This window comes from Phymastichus coffea, unplaced genomic scaffold, assembly GCF_024137745.1.
Source record: "Phymastichus coffea isolate CEN01 unplaced genomic scaffold, Cenicafe_Pcof_1.1 PCOF00003, whole genome shotgun sequence".
NCBI lineage: Eukaryota > Metazoa > Arthropoda > Insecta > Hymenoptera > Eulophidae > Phymastichus > Phymastichus coffea.
This window is the reverse complement of record NW_026706814.1, coordinates 7,480,598-7,501,300: the sequence shown is the minus strand read 5'-3', so window position 1 is coordinate 7,501,300 and position 20,703 is coordinate 7,480,598. Positions and strand designations below refer to the sequence as shown.

Genomic DNA, 20,703 nt, shown 5'->3' with positions numbered 1-20,703 from the left:
CCATTAGCAGCACTGGATCTGATGGACTTTCAGTGCATGGTTTTCGCTTTCAAAAGGAGCTGACAGCCACTAATTTCGCTTTCAATTGCAAAATTGCTTTAGTTATTAGGGCTCAAAAACAATTCCTTAGCAGGAAGGATGCTGCCCTTCTGTGGAAACATTTTTCCTAAGGGTTTGGCATCCGTAGTGCGTTCTAGTCATCGAGAGTTACTCGGCCCAGTGGACTGTTCTCTCGCACAACAACTGGTGTCGGGCCTTACTCCGGGAGCTCGAGGCAAAGAACTTTAGGTGGCTGCTATGACCACGGCCGCGACTCTTTACCCACAGTAGTGGCACCTACCAATTGCCAGTCGGTAGGGGGAAATTTGTTATCTACCCGAATTAAATTCGGATTGCCGGGACCATTGGCCCTCTGCAACTAGCTCCCGGAGCGGTCTCCCGTCCTCTAAGAGGGCGCGCGGTACCACAATCCCAAGAGATTTCCCCTCAAGTGACTCCCGGATTTTGGCTTTTCTGGGCTCGAGTTGAGCTCTTGAGGTGTGGTAGACTCCGCGATGAATGTTTGGGCGTTTGCAGGCCGCACCTCACCACGTATTGTTATGGTCCGTGTTGTTATATCTTGTTTGGCCGGTTGGCCTGTAGCCCTGAGGGCAAGCGTTGTGTGTTTTGCCTACTGTTTCTTTGCAGAAACAGCGTTTTCAGCCCCACCACGTGAAGGTACACACATCCGCACTTGTGATTGCAAGTCTTCGTTCAAATATACATTGCATTCACTTCGGGTCGACTAGCATTAGTTGCTTGTCGAGGGCAATCAGTGACGCATTTTGTACTTCAGCATTTGTATATGCCCGTACGCAAAAGAGAGAAGTTTCGACGTCCTCGCCTAAAACAACGAGTTGTTTATTTGAGGAGTCTCCGTTCTCTGCTAAGGAAGACAATTGTCGTCCGCCGCTTTGACAAAAGATTTTTGCACAAAGTGACCTGGCCAGCCTCGCGGCTGGCCATATGGTGCACTATGTGCATCATCCATGTTTTTGCTAAGCGGATTATAATCGAGCTTCCTGAGAGCGTCGTGATTGCAACCGCCGGTCGAATTAGACTACGAACTGCTGCCCCATTCACCGTATTCTCCAGAATTAGCCCCGTACGACTTCTTTTTGTTTCCAAACTTGAAAAAGTCACTCGCCGGGCAGAAATTTAAGTCGAATGAGGAGGTAATCGCTACCACGAAAGTCTACTTTTCAGACCTCGAGGAAACGTATTTTTCAGACGGGTTAAAGAAGTTGGAGCATTGCTGGGCCAAGTGTATCGAACTAAAAGGAGACTATGTTGAAAAATAAAACGCCACTTTTCCAAAATTTTCGTTTTTCTTTTGTAGGCTAAGCACTTATCGGACCACCCTCGTATTTTTGCTACTGAGTGAGATGTAAGAATGTCTGTCTTGTCTGCATAAGTAGCTATCATGATGGTTGGGTATTTTGGCAAATCAGCGGTGAATAACAAATACAAAGTTGATCCTAATACACTACTTGCGGTACTCCTGCTTTTATTTTCTACCTTTTTGATATTTTTGGTTTATTTTCACTTGAAATTCTCTATTTTAAAGATATGACTTGAGTAGTTGGTAGTGATTTTCTGAGAAAAGTCTTTTTACAAAAGACCTTCATGCAAGACTTTATCAAAGGCTTGTGCAACGTCTAGGAATATGCAGGTACAGTATACTTTTTCTTCTATAGACTTTCTTGCAGTTAAAACTATTCTGTTAGCCTGTTCTAATTTGGAGTGGATGCATCTTAAGCCAAATTGATGATCTAGGATAAGCTTTCTATTAATTATTATTCAGTTAATTCTGGCTAAAATTATTTTTTCAAAAATTTTTTATATTACGGGCAAAAAACTAATCGGTCTGTAAGATATTACCAGACTATTGAATTAGAAAATAACATAGACGAAGACATGCATTAAAGGTAATTATTAAATATCTTATTACGATATTAGGTTAATTTTTTATCATTATTCCTGTAATGTTATCAAAGCCCGGTGCTTTTTATTCTTTATATTTTTGATTATAAGTAATAATTCCTTTATTTTGACTGCTACAATAGGTGTACTGTCTTGGGCGCCTATGTCTTCAAGTAAAGCATCCTCTTCTTGTTTGATGATGATTCTTTGGTAAGGATTGAATACTGTATAGAAATGATTGGTGAAATTATCAATTTTTTCCTCGTCAGATCTAGCCCAAGTGCTGCATGGTTTTATGATAGGTGGGATAAATGATATTGGTCGCTGGAATCTCCTGGTGGTTTTCCATAATGAGTAGCCCATTGCTTCTATTGGACTCAGTTCTCTAAGTTTCTTTTGCAATTGAAAGTTTTTTCCTAATACAGTAGTTTCTTAAGTTTGTAACGAGCGTGATTAACTCTCGTTATGTCTCTCTCTCTCTCTCTCTTCACGATAAGTCATATACATACATTATTGCATAATACACTTAGCTACTAGCACAGGTGACAACAGTGAGAGTGTAGAAGCAGGCGATCACGGTAAGTCGCGTGAGAGAGAAGGAAAGAGAGTTATCCAACAAGTCACGGTTCGCATGGGCGGCACAGCAGGAAAGGGTAGAATAAATTTAACCGCGCGATCGAGCACACGCATCTTGCGGCAAGTCGTGCAACCTTAGGCACATCGTCATCGCTTCGTCCGTTTACGCTTTTCAAGTGTATCAATAAAGAAGAAGTTGTTCGCCGCATCAACGTAGCTATACATCGTCTCCTTTTCCTTTGTGACTGGAACCCGTACAAAGCCTGACACAGTGACTACGCTTGTGCGTGCGTGCTGATATTTGAACACAACAAGGATGCCGCTTTCTGTTTTCATGTAACACCAAAATGAGGTCTAGAAAGCTACGGTTGGCGACTGTAAGTGTCTGCGACTTATGTCATTCTTTCCAGGCTTGCTGCTTTCTCTCTCTCTCTCTCCCGCACTGCAACGCTACTGTCTGCGCTTCTGCGAAACGCCACTTTACGTTTATTATATGCACTCGTGTGCTATTGTGAATTGATCGTTTCTTATATTATTATATGAACTATTTCATACTAACCGTTTGCTTCTTTCAAACCCTATTCTTTCCCGCTTCCCTGTCGCCCGTTGCGACTGCGCATTGCGTTCTATCGCATTTTCTGCGCAAGTGAGCTGCACGACACTTCTCGGGCCTAGGAGTCCGCTCCCACGATGGCGTACTATGCTGCCTGGATAACGTTTCCTAATCCGCTAACCTATAATCTCCCTCATTACTTTCTAATGACGGCTAATTTTATTTAAAATCGTTTTGTCTTGACTTGATCTAGTTGTGTAATATCTATTTTTTTAGTAATCTTTTTTCTTTTATTTTTTCAGCATTTTTATGCGACGTGAATTATTGAGATTTTCTAATATTTACAATTGTAGAGCATTTATCTAGAGCTTTATTTAAGAGTGAATTGAAAGTTTTAGTACCATTTTCTATTTCAGTATCTAACTTAAAAGACATGTAAGACTTTCATCAATAAAAAATGAATACTTATCCAGTCAGTTTTCGTGTAGCTATTAACTGTTGTAATTACTTGACTTTGTAGAGTTATTAATACTGAAGAGTAGTATGAAGTTAAGTTCAAACATGACGATATTTCGAAGAGTTTTCTATTTATACTTTTTACTATTGCAAAGTCTATCAGATCTGCGGTATCTTATTGAAAGTTGTTGGCTAGTATGTCGGCTTTCCAGTAGATATTGGAACGTAGTTGTTTTTACGTAGTATTTCAAATAGTATTTTTCCTCTCGGGGTTGCAGTTTGTGAACTTGATGCCCACCATGGGTGCTACGCATTATAATCGCCACCTGCTATGAAACGATTACCTAGAGAAAGGAAGAAATCCGTCCAATTTTCTTTTGTTATTGTTTTGTTTGTAGGACAATAAACAACTGACACTTTAATCGGGTCTTTGTTGTCGTTTATGATTACACTAGTTGCTTGCAGAAAAGTTTGACTAGTGTATTTGTGAATCTAATGATTTATTTTTGTTTTGATGATAATAGCAGAACCTCTATGTACTTTACTTAGTGGATGATTTATTTTATGTACTGTGTAATTAGGAATGTGAAGAAAGTTTTTGCTTGTAAAATGTGTTTTTGTTACTAACATGATGTCAATATTTTCATGGACTAAAAATACTCTAAGCTCGACATATCTCTGCATAAGTCCATTTGCGTTAAAGATACTTATTTTCAATGTACTCATAAAGTTATTTTGCTCACTAATGTCGTTAGCATATTTAGCATGGTGTCCATTCTTTGCATTAATGTTTCCATCGTAATTTATTATTGTAGTAAAACTTATTGGATTAAATATAAATTTGATACTGCTTATTAAATAAGTAAAAGACGTAGAAAGTCGAATGAAAATAATCCTCTTAGCCGTTCTCTTTTGCAATCAAAAAATATATTTTTTGTGTAAAAGTAAAATAATGAATTTAAAATTATAATTTCACAATTGAATTATTTCAATATATTACCATATAGATAAAAACAAACAAATTTATCAAGTCAAATAACTATATATTGTATTAAACATTCTCTTTTACCTAGAGCTCTCTTCTTTAATTGTCCTGGAAGTGGACATGGATCTGATAAGAAGTTAATATTCTTGATTTTATGATTTCCACAGCCAGATATGTGTATTGATGATTCCTTGTTAAATCCTACACCACGAACGTATCTATAAACAGAAACTGTTCTTTTAAATGATAAATTTTGTAATGATGGAAAGAAGGGAAATAGTGATAGATGGAACATCACTTAATTTTAATTATATTCAGCAACGTTTCGTCAGCACATTTGCTGGCCACTTCAGGCTTTATTAATAGAAAAACAACAAAGTATTAACTGAATATAATTAAAATTAAGTGACTTTCCATCTATCACTATTTCCCTTTTTTGCATCATTACAAAATTTATCATTTAAAAAAATCACAAGGGAATCAAGACAGTATGTTACGTTCAGAAACTGTTCTATCAGTTTTTGGATTCTGTCGAATAGCTTCAGGATCAGTCAAGTCTTCAATTCTGTCAACTAACATGTAAAGATGTGTTGTTCTCCAGATAAAAGGACTGAGTTTCATCACTGAGATAAATCTTACTAGATTTTTTTATCTCCAATTTTAGGTATTCTTCATGCAGTAAACCGGAAAGATAAAAAAACTTTACTCTAGAGTAGATTTCAGTCCAAAAACGATATTTCAGTAACTTTTTGATCATACACATTTGTTTGGCATTTTCAATTATATCCAAATGTGTCAAAAAACCTACAATAGATGGCATACTATGTGATTGACATATGTTTGGAAATTCAAATATTTCTATTTCAAATTTAAAAGAGGCATCGATCAATAATAAAACTAAATCGGCAACCTTAGCGATATCTATCATACTGTTTATGTTATTATTATATTCTATAAGTGTAATTCTTCTTTTTTTGCCTGACAATCATATTACAGGACAAGCGATACTTGTCAAAGGTTGATTTATGAAGCCTTTTATAAAACATTGTATAATTAGAGATTTTCCTACTTTTAGTGGTCCAACAACAGCTACTAAAATTGGTGGTGGTTTTAACGGAGTTCCATCAACAACTGGAATATGTTGTTTATTTATTTTTATATCTTACTTACACCTGAATCTTCTTTCTACTTTGATTGCAGAATTGGATGTGAAGGCTTTAGGATTTCTATTTTTAGGATCTTCTTCTCTTTGTTACTGTACCTTTTTTTCTCAGCCTCACGACCAGCATTTATGTTGTTTGTGTGAAACATCATGATTAACTCAATAACTTTATTTACACGTCAAATAAATTATTCATTCAAATTCAAACATCTTTTTATATTCAGGAAGAAATCAAATGAAAGATATGCTCTAAATTTATTGAAAGTAGTTTGTGAATATAATAACCGACATCTTTAGAACTATACTTTAAATTATGGTTGTAAAATATTGTATTATTTTGTTAAATTATAATGATATTTGTTTAGTGCCTAGTAGTTATCGGTGTTAACAAAAAAAAAACTTAGAAAATGTTAAGTTTATAATCAAACCGATTTTTTGGAAATAATATTATCTTGATTTTTTGTATTTTTTTTGTATAAATATATAGTTATTGTTTAATCTGTACGATTAATTAATTGCAATAAAGGAGAGAGGCAAGGGTAAGTTAATTGATGAACATTGATGTTCGAACAGTTATGTGATTTCATAGTGTTGTTTGTTTTTGTTTATATGCTAATAGATTGAAATATATCAATCTTAAAATTATAATTTTAAATACATTTTTTTACTTTTACACAAAAAAGGTTTTCTTTGATCGCAAAAAGAAACGGCCAAGAGGATTATTTTCATTTGCCTTCCTACATCTCCTACAATGCCTAAGAAATCGATTACTTGTCACAATTTTCGGGTATTCGTCTTTTCGCTTATCGTTCGTTATAGTTCAAGACCACCGTGATAGAAAAGGTTAATAATCAGTCGGCAACGGGATCAGCTTAGGCTGGCGCAGTAAGCGCTGTAGTGGAGTTTTGATGCAACGTCTCGGCCCGTTAATATAAAATTTTGAGGGTTAATCTTAGGGAAAATATGCGAAGGGCAGACAGCTTGGTGTAGACAAGCTTGCCTGGTATGGTGGCTCAGCTTCATCGTGGGTTCAAGCTTCTATGGCCAGCTAGAACGTCTTGCAGCTCAATGCCAAGGTAAATAATGACAAGCAAGTTAAAGTAAAGATATTTATAGAAAAGTAAGCCCAGAGTAAATACAGACGGCAGTGAGATAGAGAAAGAGCAAGTCATACGATCGGTACTCACATTGACTTAGCCCTGGTTGTCGCTTAATTTCGCTGCAAGCGCACGGATAGCTTTATAGCTCATTAGGTTGAGTGCAGGTAGTAAGATACCAGTACGTTCAATCGGTTGCACTCGCAAAGAAATGAAAAGACACCAATCCGAAGGAGGAAAAAAAAGAAAGGCGACGTTTATACGAGTGTCTTGCATCTTCTCTTACGAAACCTTCGCGTCAACAGGCCAGCTTTCTCACTTATCTTACACGCCAACTATCAAGAACACCACAATACAATTTTATAATATCAAAATTTCAAATATAATGGAATGTAAGACTGAGATAGGAGATAGAGCGAGACATAACAAGTAGCAATCACACTTATTATAGTGTTCAATATTATCCCTTACTGTTTCTGATATAATACCTGTTCTATAATTTTAATTCTAATTTATCAATTTATTCTTTTAGTAAAAAGATGAAGGAATCCAACAAAAAAGGAATTTAAAAATTAAAAATATACTTTTTAAAAAATAGCCATTTGTTCATAAAAAACGTTAGTGAATTTTTGAATATTATTGGATAGGTAGTTTTACATCGATACTTTGATTGTTCATATTTTTACGAGTACTTGAAAAAAATGAGATTAATGGTTTTAACGATCGCGGTGATATAAATTTTTGAAAGAGTTTCATCAATATATTTTAATTATTTATAATTTTTGACCTATCTATCAGGATAGTTTAAAAATTTATAGTCAATTTTACTATTATATAGATAATATTTTACCAAGTTTCAGGAAAATCAGTTTCCAATACATTTGAAGTTAATCGTGATAGTCTGGAACGTACTCATTCATCAAGACTGAACAAAATAAGTGATTCGGAGTGTTGAATTTTTCTTTTAAGATATTTATTATATTTTTCTTTTAAGATATTAAAGATAATTATATTAAGAATATAAAATCACTTACATATAGAAAAAGAAATCGTAATATCCTTTTATGAGTTAATATGTAGAGTACATTTCCAGTATCGGAGTCTATCACAGGTAATCGATGAATTCTGTTCCTTATGAGAGTTTGGATGGCTTCAAATAAAGATGCATCAGGTCCGATACTAATTAAAGGATGAACTTGCTCTCTCAAAACCTCTATAAATAAAAATAATTAATTAATAACCGTATTTTATGATAGATAAGTAATCAAATTAAATATGGATGAATATAATGGATGATGATATTTAGAGCTCTTTCATATGATCTCGTCTAGGTAGATCTTTTATTGACGATAGGTTAATGAGATCACCTGATTATGAATAATTTTTTTATAATTTGTTTTTAATTTATAGTACATGTATTAGTGATACGTAAAAAGCTAATTTTATATATTTTCATTGTCACGATAAATTCGCACTACTTAGATGAATTGTCGCTTATACGTCCGTTGCACCGTTGCTAGCCATCTTGTTTTTTTTCATCTCTCTTACTCTAAGCAACTCGTGTAGCTACCTCCGTATTGTGTGATGTGATTCTATACCAACAAGGTAATTTTTATTCAAATCAACAGTTTTATTGTATCATAAAGGAAATAATAAGTGTAAGTAAAGAACAAAAATATAGGGTAAGAGATTCGGTTCTGACGATGGTCTGATTATGAACACCCCTACATTTCTGTCAACAGAAAGCAGATGAGGTTGTTCTGACAAATGTCATTTATGCATTATGGAAGCACATTTTTTATACCAAATAACGAAATGAACAAACGCATCCCTAGTGAAAAAATCCTGCTGGAAATACAGCCTGTATTTCCAGCAGGATATTTAGTTGGATTTCCAGTTGGATCAGCTTGGATTCCACCTGGATTTCAGGTGGATATCCAGGCTAGATTTCCAGGTGGATTTCAGGCTGGATTTCCAGGTGGATTCGAGGTAGATTTCCAGATGGATTTCTAGGTAGATTCCAGGTTGATTTTTAGTCGGAATTTCTAGGTGGATTCCATGCTGAATTTTCAGCAGGATTCCAGGTGTCTTTCCAGGCTGGAAATCTAGGTTGAATCCAGGTGGATTCCAGATGGAATTCCGGGTAGATTTCTACGTGGATTTCTAGGTAAATTCCAGGTGGATTTCTAAGGGATTTATATCCTGGATTTCTAGGTGGATTCCAGGCGGATTTGCAGCTGAGTTTTTAGGACAATAGAAATAAGAAACTAGATAAGGCTGTTACTGTGATGGTTCAAGTAAGAAGATGAGAGTATATAGCATATAGATACTATAGAGAGTAGAAGAAATTAATTTTATTAGTCGTACATTTATAAAGAATGAAAAAGTATAAAATATAAAATATGAAAAGTATATTTTCAAACGATATTAGTAAAAGTTAATTAGTCTCGCTTTTTTTTCATTTTCTTTAATACTACGTTAATATCCTCCTAAAGCTTTGTTTAACAATTGCCTATTATTCAGCTTTAAAACCTTCTGATAGAAATAAGATAAACATTCTGCAAGAAAATAAGCCTTAAATGTAAAAACTTACTATATATTTGAATAATTATAAAATTTAAACATTAACTTTCTTACTAGTTATTGTTAACTGTTCCATATGGGTCAGCAAAATTCGTCGATTTTTGCCATTCAGCGTGTAAGAAGGCGATTCCGGTTTAATACATCTTCTACTAAGCGCCTCTTTATAGAAGCCATCTTCGTTTCTATGCATAGATCTCAAAATTTGTTTGGTAAATTTACTAGTGTCTTTCAACTTTAGACAATCCTTTCATTCTACATAGAGGATTTTAAAATCTTTATTTCACCATATATACATTGTCTAAAATTATTTATATGTATTTTGAAAATATTTATTTATAAAAGTAAAATAAACGATAGAATCATACAAAATTAAATTTTACTTATTGTTTCACCTTCTTTAGATACACTTCCTTTTTTACCAAAATTTGAAAAAAAATTCATTTCATTGGATGCTTCTGAATCAACAAGACTATTATCATCAACACCTATTCCAGATTGATCATCTCCTTCTGAACCAACATCTATCTTATTCTTTTCTTTTTTAAAAAGATTATGTGATAGCATTGCAATTTCTCGATTAGATAATTTCACCTTAGGAATAGTACGATCCTCTATTCCAAAGTCGCAAGTCAGATCGTCATCAGAAGCTTTACTAAACCTTCTTTTATTTGATTTTTTTATTAACTATGGTGACAGCTCTTTTTCAGAGTTCATAAAAATCTTTGCTGAAAGATTTTATTTCAAAATGTCAATATCGGTACCAGGTTGTGACAAAATATAAAATAATATATTTTTTTATTAACTTTTTACTCCAGAATTTGATGTATTTGATTACGATTATTTGACTTTACGTCGTCACATTCTATATCCTAAAGATCTTGAGATTCGTAAAATAATTCAAGTGATTCATCATCGACCAATGACAGGTTTAGCACATCTACGCTAACTACTTTTTCTCGAGTTGATGCAGCGCAGATGGCATTCATGTCGATCTTCAAAAAAAACATATAAATATGATAATTTTTACAAAAAATGTATATAAGCATAATATAATATAAATAATCAAAAAATAATAACAAAGATATCCTCAACTACTATATAAATTTTAAATCAAGGATCGCGGTCGAGAGCTGCAGCCGAGTAAGGTCAAAGTGGCCATGACTGGTGGTCTAAATATTGAGGGGGTATCCTCGTGTAAATGGCGAAAAAAATCGATTTTTTGTGTGCATATTTTGAAAGTTAAACCTTTCAAAAGTATGCTGTTAAAATTTTAGAGCAAAATTCTAAGCGGTTTAAATTTTATGACCGTTTTCGGAAAGGTCCGTCAGCGCGCGGAGCAGGCAAACAGGTGAGCGCTCTAACACAAAGGCCCCCCATCGAGTAGGGACCCAAAGGTATACAATACGATGTATACAGCCATGTTTGAAATATAACGTTTTTCATGTCTATTATACTTTTGAGATGAGGTTGTAGAGTATAGCTTTCGAACTGCTAGTTTCGGCGCGATTACTGCAGCTGTTTCAGTTCTCTCGTGGCTTCCGAGTTATAAGCAAGTCTGCACGTTTTACCACGTCATCTTCTTCGTATCCGAAGGGCGAGGGAGGCTCAAGATATCGTGCATCAGAGCGCAAAAGAAAGTTTTATGGAAACCGCTTTACAACTGAAACAGGCGAACCGAAAGGTGCCAGTGCGAGTGCAAGAAAATTATCGTTGGCATCGGAGGACGAAATCACAATAAATAATGGGCACCGGTATCGCATCATTGAGTTTGTGACTATGTTCTCTGTATTGTCTGAATTGCTGTGTTGCAAATCGTGCAAAGGACCTGTAAAGTTTTTAGAAGCTGGGCACCGCGGCATAGGCTGGAAACTCGTTGTTTCGTGTAGGTGTGGTGAAAGTAAAGTTGATTCAGGACCCTTCATCAATAATGGATTCGAAATAAACCGTCGTATAGTATTTGTAATGAGATTATTAGGTGTTGGCTTGAAAGGAATTAACTTATTTGCAAGTTTACTGGATATTGGCGAAGGTCTCAGTAAGAAAGCCTATGATGGTATACTGCAGCATATTTATGATGCCTCGAAGGCTTGTTTTCTCACAAGTTGTGATAACGCCGTCAAAGAAGAAACGAAATTAAATGAGGAAAACAACAGACCACTGCTAGAGTTAAAAGTATCAGGCGATGGCTCGTGGAAGAAGCGTGGCTTCTTGTCAAAAATTGGTGTTACAACGTTGATAGCATACGAGACGGGAAAAATTATTGACTTGATTGTGAAAAGTACGCTCTGTCAAGGTTGCTCTACGTGTCCTTATAAAGAAAATACGCCGGAATATAATGATTGGTATGAGAATCACGCTGATGAGTGCAGTGCAATTCATAAAGGCTCCGCTGGTAAAATGGAGGTCGATGCCGTACTCGAAATGTTTTTGCGATCACAAGGATTACACGGTGTAATGTATACAGTTTATATAGGTGATGGCGACTCAAAGACATTTCTAGCCATATTGAACGAAAATCCTTACGGTGATGCCTATAAAGGTACTAAATGTGAGTGCATTGGCCATGTGCAAAAGAGAATGGGAACAAGACTGCGCAATTTGAAAAAAGCTGAAAAATTAGACGGAAAGGGTAAACTCACAGATGCACTAATTACAAAGTTGACTAATTATATTACGGATTAGCAATAAGGAGGAACGTGGACTCCGTTGAAGATATGAAGAAAGCCATAATGTCAACTTATTATCACCTGTGCTTTACAGATGAAAATCCAATGCACGAAAATTGCCCTCCTGGAATTGACAGCTGGTGCGGGTGGCAATCATCACGCCTTGTAGGGGCAAATGTATATGAACATCCTCCAACTTTACATGTTGACTTGCAAAAGCACTTATTACCAATCTACAAAGATCTTTCGAAAGAAGATTTATTGAAAAGATGCTTAGGCGGTTTCACTCAAAAAGCCAACGAAAGTTTCAACGCGCTCGTGTGGCGTCTAGCTCCAAAACATTTACATTCTGGCCCTAAAACTGTTGAAATTGCTGCTTATATTGCTGCTGTAGTTTTCAATGATGGATTCAAAGGCATTTTAAAGATGATGAGGATATTAGATTTGCAAGTCGGTAACGTTACAGCCAGTTATGCGAAAACAGTGGACCAAGAGCGAGTTAAGCGGCAAGATGCTCGAAGTGAGAGTTGCTCAAAAGAAGCTCGATTATTGAAGAAAATGAAAACTGCAGCGGAAAATGTGCACTTAGAAAAGTCAGAAGGTTTGCTCTATGGACCAGGCATTGCAGGTAAATTCAAAAAATGGTTTTGAAAGTGAAAATATGAAAAAAGAAATTTTGATTTATTGCAAACGCGTTTTCTCGGGTTTCCTCGAAAAATGATTTTTCGAGTTTCTGCCGACGATTACTCCGCGAATTTGTAACGTATCGAAAAAAAAAAAACCATTTTAAAGGTAATTTAATTATCTAGTCGACAAACTAAAAGGATTTTGAAAAAAATTATTATTTAACCATTTTTTTGCAATAAAAATAAAAAAAAATTTTTCTTAATTTGTTTAAAAGTCAGCCATTTTTTTAGTAAATTTTTTTATAATCGTAAATGTAGTTTATCGACGAGTTTTTCGTACTATAATAACAAAAAAATGTTTTTGGTATGTTTCAGATTGATACAGCGGTCATTAAACGTGGCACAAAACGAAAAAAAAAAAACTTGTGTGTCTCTTCAATAATATATTAAGCTTCAACTATTTGTAATAATTGGAAAAGAAATTTTTTTTTTTGTATGGTGAAATAAACGTTGAGGACCTGTTCAAATTTCAAATGAAAATATTTATAGTTTTTTCAAAAAAAAATCCTAAAAATCGCATTCATTTTTCGCCATTTACACGAGGATACCCCCTTAAATAAAATATTTTATTTATGTCTAGTCTAAATATTCATGTATATGTATACATACACAAGTGCTTATATACTTATCTTCATACAATCCAAAATAACCTTTCCCTATAGCCCTAGAGTGTTTTCCCAACATTTTCTTTTTTCGATACGTTTGGAAGATTTTTGGGAAAATACTCTGGGGTTATAAGGAAAGGGTTATTTTTGATTACACAAAGATGAATATATAGGCATTAGTCTATGGAAAAAAGAAAATGTTAGGAAAACGCTCTATTCCTTCAGCTGAATCCGTGAGAGCGGGGGTACCCGGGCTAATGTGGGGAGCATGGGCGCCACTGCGGTCGTTAATCATTCATATGCCAAAACAGTTTTTTATTGTTCACTGCGTAAATAATTGATTTATCAACGATTTTACCCTGGGTGCCGTTATTTCGTCTCATGAACTAATGATTGGTGCATAAATTATTTGTTTTTTAAATGATTTTTTTTAGATTTTAACGCACACCGGATTTGGGTGCTGGAGCCCAGCACTCAAGACATACTTTATGTTTTATGAGGGTTTTTTCGAGGACGAACTAACAAATGGTAAATAAAAAAGTTGGTGCTTTTTTGATGAACTATCTAACAGCATAATTAATTTATCGATAATCTTAAAAAACTAAAATATGGGTGCTATCTTCTAAAACCTTCCTATGTCTACTAGCTATTTCACGTCTACTACCTATTTTACATTATAACGAGTTTGATGTCAACTCGTTATGTCTCTCTCTCTCTACGACGATATTATTAAGAATACCATATATTTATAATGTTATATTATATGAATTACGTTTCTCCTTAGCAGGATCAGACGACGGCTGCGCAGATCATGGTAAGAGAGAGTACCGACAGAGAGAGACCGCGTGCGCGTGTAGACGTAACTATATACGTGACGAGCCGCGCGCCACGTGCCGCGTGACGAAGGGCCGACAATTAGTCGATAGCTCGCCAATCGTGCAGAGTCATTCGGTCGTGCGTATACTCGTTTTAGTTTTTCTTTGTGAATCGCGTCGTGGCAGAAGAGTGTCCTTCGATTGTGACTAGTTCGTGAGGTGCAATTGTCGGTGCGACACCTCCTCTCTTTCGGGATAAGCGACTATTCAAATAGGCGAATTCGGCACACTTGCGGAATCGTAATTGAGAGGCATCGACTAATGTAAGTACCGACCGTTCCTTGAATCTCTGTCTCGCTTTGTCTATCTTGCCGCTCTTTCTGAACCGTCCTGTACACTGACACATGCATAAACTATATATATATATATATATATATATATATTTGTATACTACTAAAACTGCATGGCTTTTCTTTTGGACTACCCTTTCCTTCCTATCGCTTCCCTCAACTTTCGCGATTTAAGCTGCGTAACCCACGACGCTCTGTCAGTTGGCGATCTGACCTACCGGGCCGATCTTGTGTAGCAGAACGTAATCCCGCAAAGAGCTGCAATAGTACCAGCTACTACTTGATCTTGGTTTAATTAATATATTGTAGCGGTCTAAATCCCGGTTACATTTTGGCACCCAAACCTTATGGTGCTGGCGTGCGCAGCGAAAATCTTACTGAGATAAAAGTTTTGGAAATTCGAAATCTAGGAAGGACAAGGAATGCGCGTTCGCTCACAGCGTGTTATTTGTAAACACAAACCGCGCGGCAAGCTACATGTGTAACGTTCGCTATCAAATACCAAACCATAAACGACTATAATTTTGTCGCTAAAGAAACGTATATTCTCGAAGCTATTGGTTGTATTGAGAGTCGAGCATATTTTTGAAATTACCAATTTGCTCAAAAATTATAAATACAAATAAAGTTACGTGTTGGCATGCCATAGCGCGACTTGCTGTCCTAGCCAATATACAGATAGAAATTTACAATTTGCTCTATACATTCTTTATGTAAACATTGCGTAGGCTATGCTTTAGTGCGATTTATATTATATTATAAGTTGATTTGCGAGCAGAGTGTGAACTTGTGAACTCGAGCATTGTCTTGAAGAAAGAGGCATTTTTTTTGTTCAAATGAGGACTTTTTTCTCTGATTTTTTTCTTTCAGCTAACTTAATAATGATGCATAATATTGTCCAGTGATCATCTGGTCCTTTTCCAAGTAGTCGATGTAGATGATTCCATATGCATCCCAGAAAACCGTGGCCATAATCTTGCAAGCTGACTTTACTGTCTTTGCCTTCTTTGGGGCTGGTTCTCCTGCGGTAATCCGATGTTTGGACTGTTCTTTGGTTTCAGGAGTGTAGTAGGTACCCATGTTTCGTCTACAGTTACGATTCGATGCCAAAAGTCTTCCGGATTACGACGTATGCGTGACAAAAGAGCCTCAGAGGTAACCACGCGGGTTCGTTTGTTTTCAACAGTGAGCAAAGCGGCACCCATCTTGCTGATTTTTTTTTCTTCCCCAATTTTTCATGCAAAATTGAAATAATTGTACTCTTTGATACCCCTATGGTTTCAACTAATTCTCACAATTTTAATCTTCTATTACTCAACACTATATCGTGGATTTTATTGACCATTTCGGGCGTACTCACTTCTACGGAGCGTCCTGAACGAGTTTCAACTTTTGTTGTTGTACGACCGCGTTTAAATTCATTTACCAGTTATAAACAGTCTTAAACACAGGGGCAGACTTGCCATGAACGGCGTTCAACTTAACTGTGATTTCTATTGGTGTAAGGCCTTTCAAATAAAAATGTTTTATCACCGCTCGAAACTTTGTTTTTTCCATTTTTCAAATAAATCAATAACTTTTTGTTCAACCAACGCTCACAAAAAAACGACTTAATGAATCGGCTGAAACTTTGTACGATATCTAGTTAGTAGTATAGCTTGCCAAAAACATCATAACTTAAGCGTGACGAGCGCCATCTCTTGGATTTTGTAAAGACTTATGGACCCCTCTCGTATTACGGATTAAATTTTAAACTAATTTCATCTAGGGGATTAGGTGCGTATAGGATTTATGCGTGTTCGAAATTCGTTATCTCGGCGTGTTAATCAATCGTGATGGTTGCCGGCCAGACCCTGAAAGAGTGCGACCAATCTTAGAGTATCCGGTGCCAAGAAATCTACGACAATTGCAACGTTGTCTTGGTATGGCCTCGTGTTACCGCAAATTCTTGCAGGATTTTTTTATACTGGTTGCACCTCTTACGTCTCTCACGAAAAAGGACACCAAGTACGTTTGGACGGAAGAGCACCATACCGCTTTTACACAGATAAAAGCACTTCTTGCTACGGCCCCTGTCTTAGCAAGACCTGACTTCTTTGCGCCGTTCACTCTTGAGTGTGATGCAAGTGATACGGGCCTCAGCAATGTCTTACTTCAGAAGACAGAAGAAGGGGACCGCGTCCTGTATTTTGCTAGTCGCAATCTCACGCCTACAGAACGCCGACTATCGGTGATCGAACGTAAATGCCTTGCAGTTATTTGGTCAATAGAAAAATTCCGGCCATACATCGAGGGATATCACTTCACAGTGGTGACTAATCACCACAGCCTTGTGTGGCTCTAAAATCGACGCAGCCTAATAGTAAGTTAGGCCGATGGTCTTTGCGCCTCCAGGTATACGATTTCAACATCGTAAATCGCAAGGGCAAGGATAATGTCATGCCCGATGCGCTTTCTCGTATGTATGAGACAGATGAAGACGTAGTAGCTTCGCTAACGTCTTTCACTGTTGCTAAAGATATAAAGGACCCGTGGTACTGGCGTAAGTTTCTGCAGGTCGAACGGGATCCAAAAGCACACCCTTACTGGAAGATTGTTGGCGGTCGTTTGTATTTGTACCGACCCGTCCCTCTGATCGACGATTTCATGGGAGACGACGACGTTTGGAAGCTCGTTGTTCCAAGAGAACAGCGCGAGCATGGAATGTCATGGCCGGCTGTAGGTTCCTCATGGAATGTCATGAGGAACCCACAGCCGGCCATTTAGGCCGATACAAAACTCACCAGACGGTGGTGCTGCGTTATTACTGGCCAAGTGTCTACAAAGATACTGCACACTTTGTACGTAACTATCAAGTGTGCCAACAAATTAAAGTCGAACAACGAGCCCCTGCCGGACTGATGGAAAAACACGTTGTTTCCCGTCCATGGGAAATCATCTGTGACGATACGACGGGCCCCTTTCCGAGACCGCCTCAAGGAAATGAACACTTACTCATCTTCATGGATATCTTCACGAGATGAATAGAGTGTATTCCGATCCGCAAGGCCAATGCCAAAACGATCAAGAGAGAGATTAATCATTGCATCATTTTAAGTTTTGGAATCCCTGATAGATTTCTATCTAACAATGGCACGCCCTTTAAAAACTCGTTAGTCAACTCTTTCTTAGATGCACATAGCGTCTTTCACGGCACATGCGCTCCTTATTCTCCCAAATCGAACCCGACCAAGCGAATAAACCGCACCATCAAAACTATGATCGCGGCATTTATTGTAGATAAACATAATAAGTGGAACAAACATATTGGCGAGTTTGGCATTGCCTACAACACTGCTATCCATGAGACTACTCGCTCCAGTCCAGCCTTCTTAAATTACGGACGGAATTCAGAACCACCATATAACGTACGACGCAAGGAAGAGCGAGCTGCTTTACAGCAGCGAAACTAAGGCCCATGAAGAATGATAGTCTCGCATGCAAAAGCTTGACGAATTACGAGGCGATACCCGCGAGAGAAGTGAAGTTGCTCATCTGCGACAAGAGAAGTAATACAATCGGAAACATCACGATATTAACTACGACATCGATGATAAAGTTTGGGTAAAGAGCCGAGTACTCTCCTCTGCTGCCAAAGCCATAGCAGCTAAACTCTGCCCTAAATACGCTGGCCCATTTGTTGTCTCGTCTTGACATGAATTCTTATTAGCTTCGAAATGAGAATGGAGTCGATATAGGAAAGGTTGCCGTCTGTGACATGAAGCGCTGTTTCGATGCCGAGCAATTTCGTTTGGACGCGACACAGGATAGGGTGACGCCCTGTACGGGGAAGACTTAAAGCTTTTCATTGATGAAAGCGCACGCAAAGATGCTCTACTAGTGATGGAGGAATCAATGGTAGCAGCTTCTTGTGTGCCTGTGAATGATGACGTGAAGACTCAATTGAGTCCAAGCCCAGCTCCTCTGGTACCAACGATCATTGCTCATTGAAAAAGAGGCCGACAACGTGGTTCCAAGAAAGCCATACCGCTATTGGTAACGACCTCGCCTTGGCGGCTGCGCCCTAGAGGCAAGCTTGACGCTTAACATCCCTCTATCACGGCGTGCTTACACTACACGACACTATAACAACACTAAGCCTACGCTATACTCTTCAAGACCTTCTACAGTCACTTCTGCCCTTGGCTCGCTTATTGCCCTGCTTCCGCTTACGCTTCACTGCTTTCAATATTTTTTCTTTGTTAGCCTTTATTAATTTAGATGAATACTTTACAGAGAATGTTACCCGTCAAGAAAGCCCATGAAGAGCCAGATGTGATCCAGGTGACCATTCCCCGAAGCCTGCTGGCCCAATTTGGAAATGTCGCTACTGAGATGGCTAAAGCGGTATGGCTCTAGGCATACCACTCAACAGACTCCTTCGGAGGATGTTGAGATGAGAGCGGAGATGTAAGAGGACTGGGCCACCGTTATAAAAAAAAAACGAAAAGGAACAAGAAAAAGACTGACAAAGAGACGGTACAAAAGACGACAGACAGACACAGAAGTCGAGGATCGGAGTGTCCCAACCTGAAAACCAGGCGCGGGACCATTCTGATCAAGCCGGCGGAAGGACAACTGTACGCCGATGTCTTACGGATTATCAGACAGATGGTAGACCCCAAGACAGAGAAGGTAGATGTTCGGACAATTAGAAAAACCAAGGACGGTGCTGTATTAACCCTTTGCGGCATACATTTTTCAGAGAAACCAGTTTTCGTATAAATTGGTATACAGGGGTTTTTGGGATCGCTGATCACGATTCTGAACTCAGAATTTCAAAATTAAAAATGGCGGATCCAAGATGGCGGCAAAAATTTGGGTTATTTTCTTTTATTTTATTGAAAATTGGTATACAAGGGTTTTTGGGATCGCTGATCACGATTCTGAACTCAGAATTCCGAAATTCAAAATGGCGGTCAAAATAACGGATCCAAGATGGCGGCGTAAATTCAATGTATATTTTTTATTTCATTGAAAATTTGTATACAAGGGTTTTTGGAATCGCTGATCACGGTTCTGAACTTAGAATTTTGAAATTTAAAATGGCGGATGGCGGCAAAAATTTGGTGTATATTTGTTATTTTATTGAAAGTTGGTATACAAGGGTTTTTGCGGTCGCTAATTATGAATCTAAACTCAAATTTCCGAAATTCGTAATAACGAATCCAAGACGACAGCAAATATTGATATTTCAGAATTTCTTCTGAAAATGTGCATGTAGAGGTTTACGGGATGGGTAATCATATTTCTTCGAAAATTTCCTTTCGTTCTGCGGAAAGTTCTGAAGTTCCATATTTTTAAAAGTCAACTCCTTCCATCAATAGAGGCTGTAACAAACCGTCATCTGTTCAAATGTTGTAATTTCTGTATGCTGGTACTCCATTAGATCCAATGCCAATTCAGTAAATCAGAGGATAAATCATTACCAAACTTACTTGACTTCAATAATCGTGAAATTATATACGTATACATAAGAGTAAAAATATAGCGAGTGTTAAAAATTCTTTCAGTTGTATAGCACATTGAACATTTCAACTCATCTATTGGAGACCGATGGAAAAACAATTTTAGAGCGATAAAATAGATTCGTACGGATCATTGTAGTATAATACACTAAAATCTGTTGTGAGTTGCAATTTTCGTAAGAGCTTGTACCGATCCTGTAGCATTAAAAATTTTTTTTATCAAGTAGTCGAGTTTTTTTATAATTACAAATATTAACGTATCTCATACAAAATGGAAATCGCTGATATTCCTAGCGACACGGAGTCAGTAGATGGACTTGTTGATTCAGACCAAGAGGAGGATGATATAAATGTAGAAACCGAAGATCAGCTTGAAGAGAATGAAGGTGACAGCGATTCAGATGAAGATCAAGGAGAACGCTCTGGCAATGAAGTATGGAAGAAAAAAGGAATAAATAGAGATGATGATCAATTCACTGCTGATTTCGGACCAAATATCCCCGAAAACGTAAAATCTCCACTAGATATTTTTTTGTGTCTTTTTCCTGACGACATGCTGGATTTACTAGTTCAGCAAACAAATAAATATACACAGGAGAAAACTCAGGAAAAGCAATTGATCAAAAAAGAAGAGTTACTGATTTTTCTAGGAATTAATATTCTGATGGGAATAAAAAAACTGCCTTCTTATCGCGACTAT

The 20,703-nt window shown here is 37.1% G+C and overlaps 1 protein-coding gene across 1 annotated transcript in view; it reads right to left on the bottom strand.

The window, feature by feature from the left end:
- LOC131666139 (5'-AMP-activated protein kinase subunit gamma-2) overlaps positions 1-20,703 on the bottom strand; it is a 1,183,314-nt gene that overhangs the window by 253,775 nt on the left and 908,836 nt on the right. Inside the window, exon 12 of the mRNA XM_058938551.1 lies at positions 7,826-8,004. Coding sequence (XP_058794534.1) covers positions 7,826-8,004 — 179 coding nt within the window. The remainder of the gene's footprint in view (positions 1-7,825; positions 8,005-20,703) is intronic.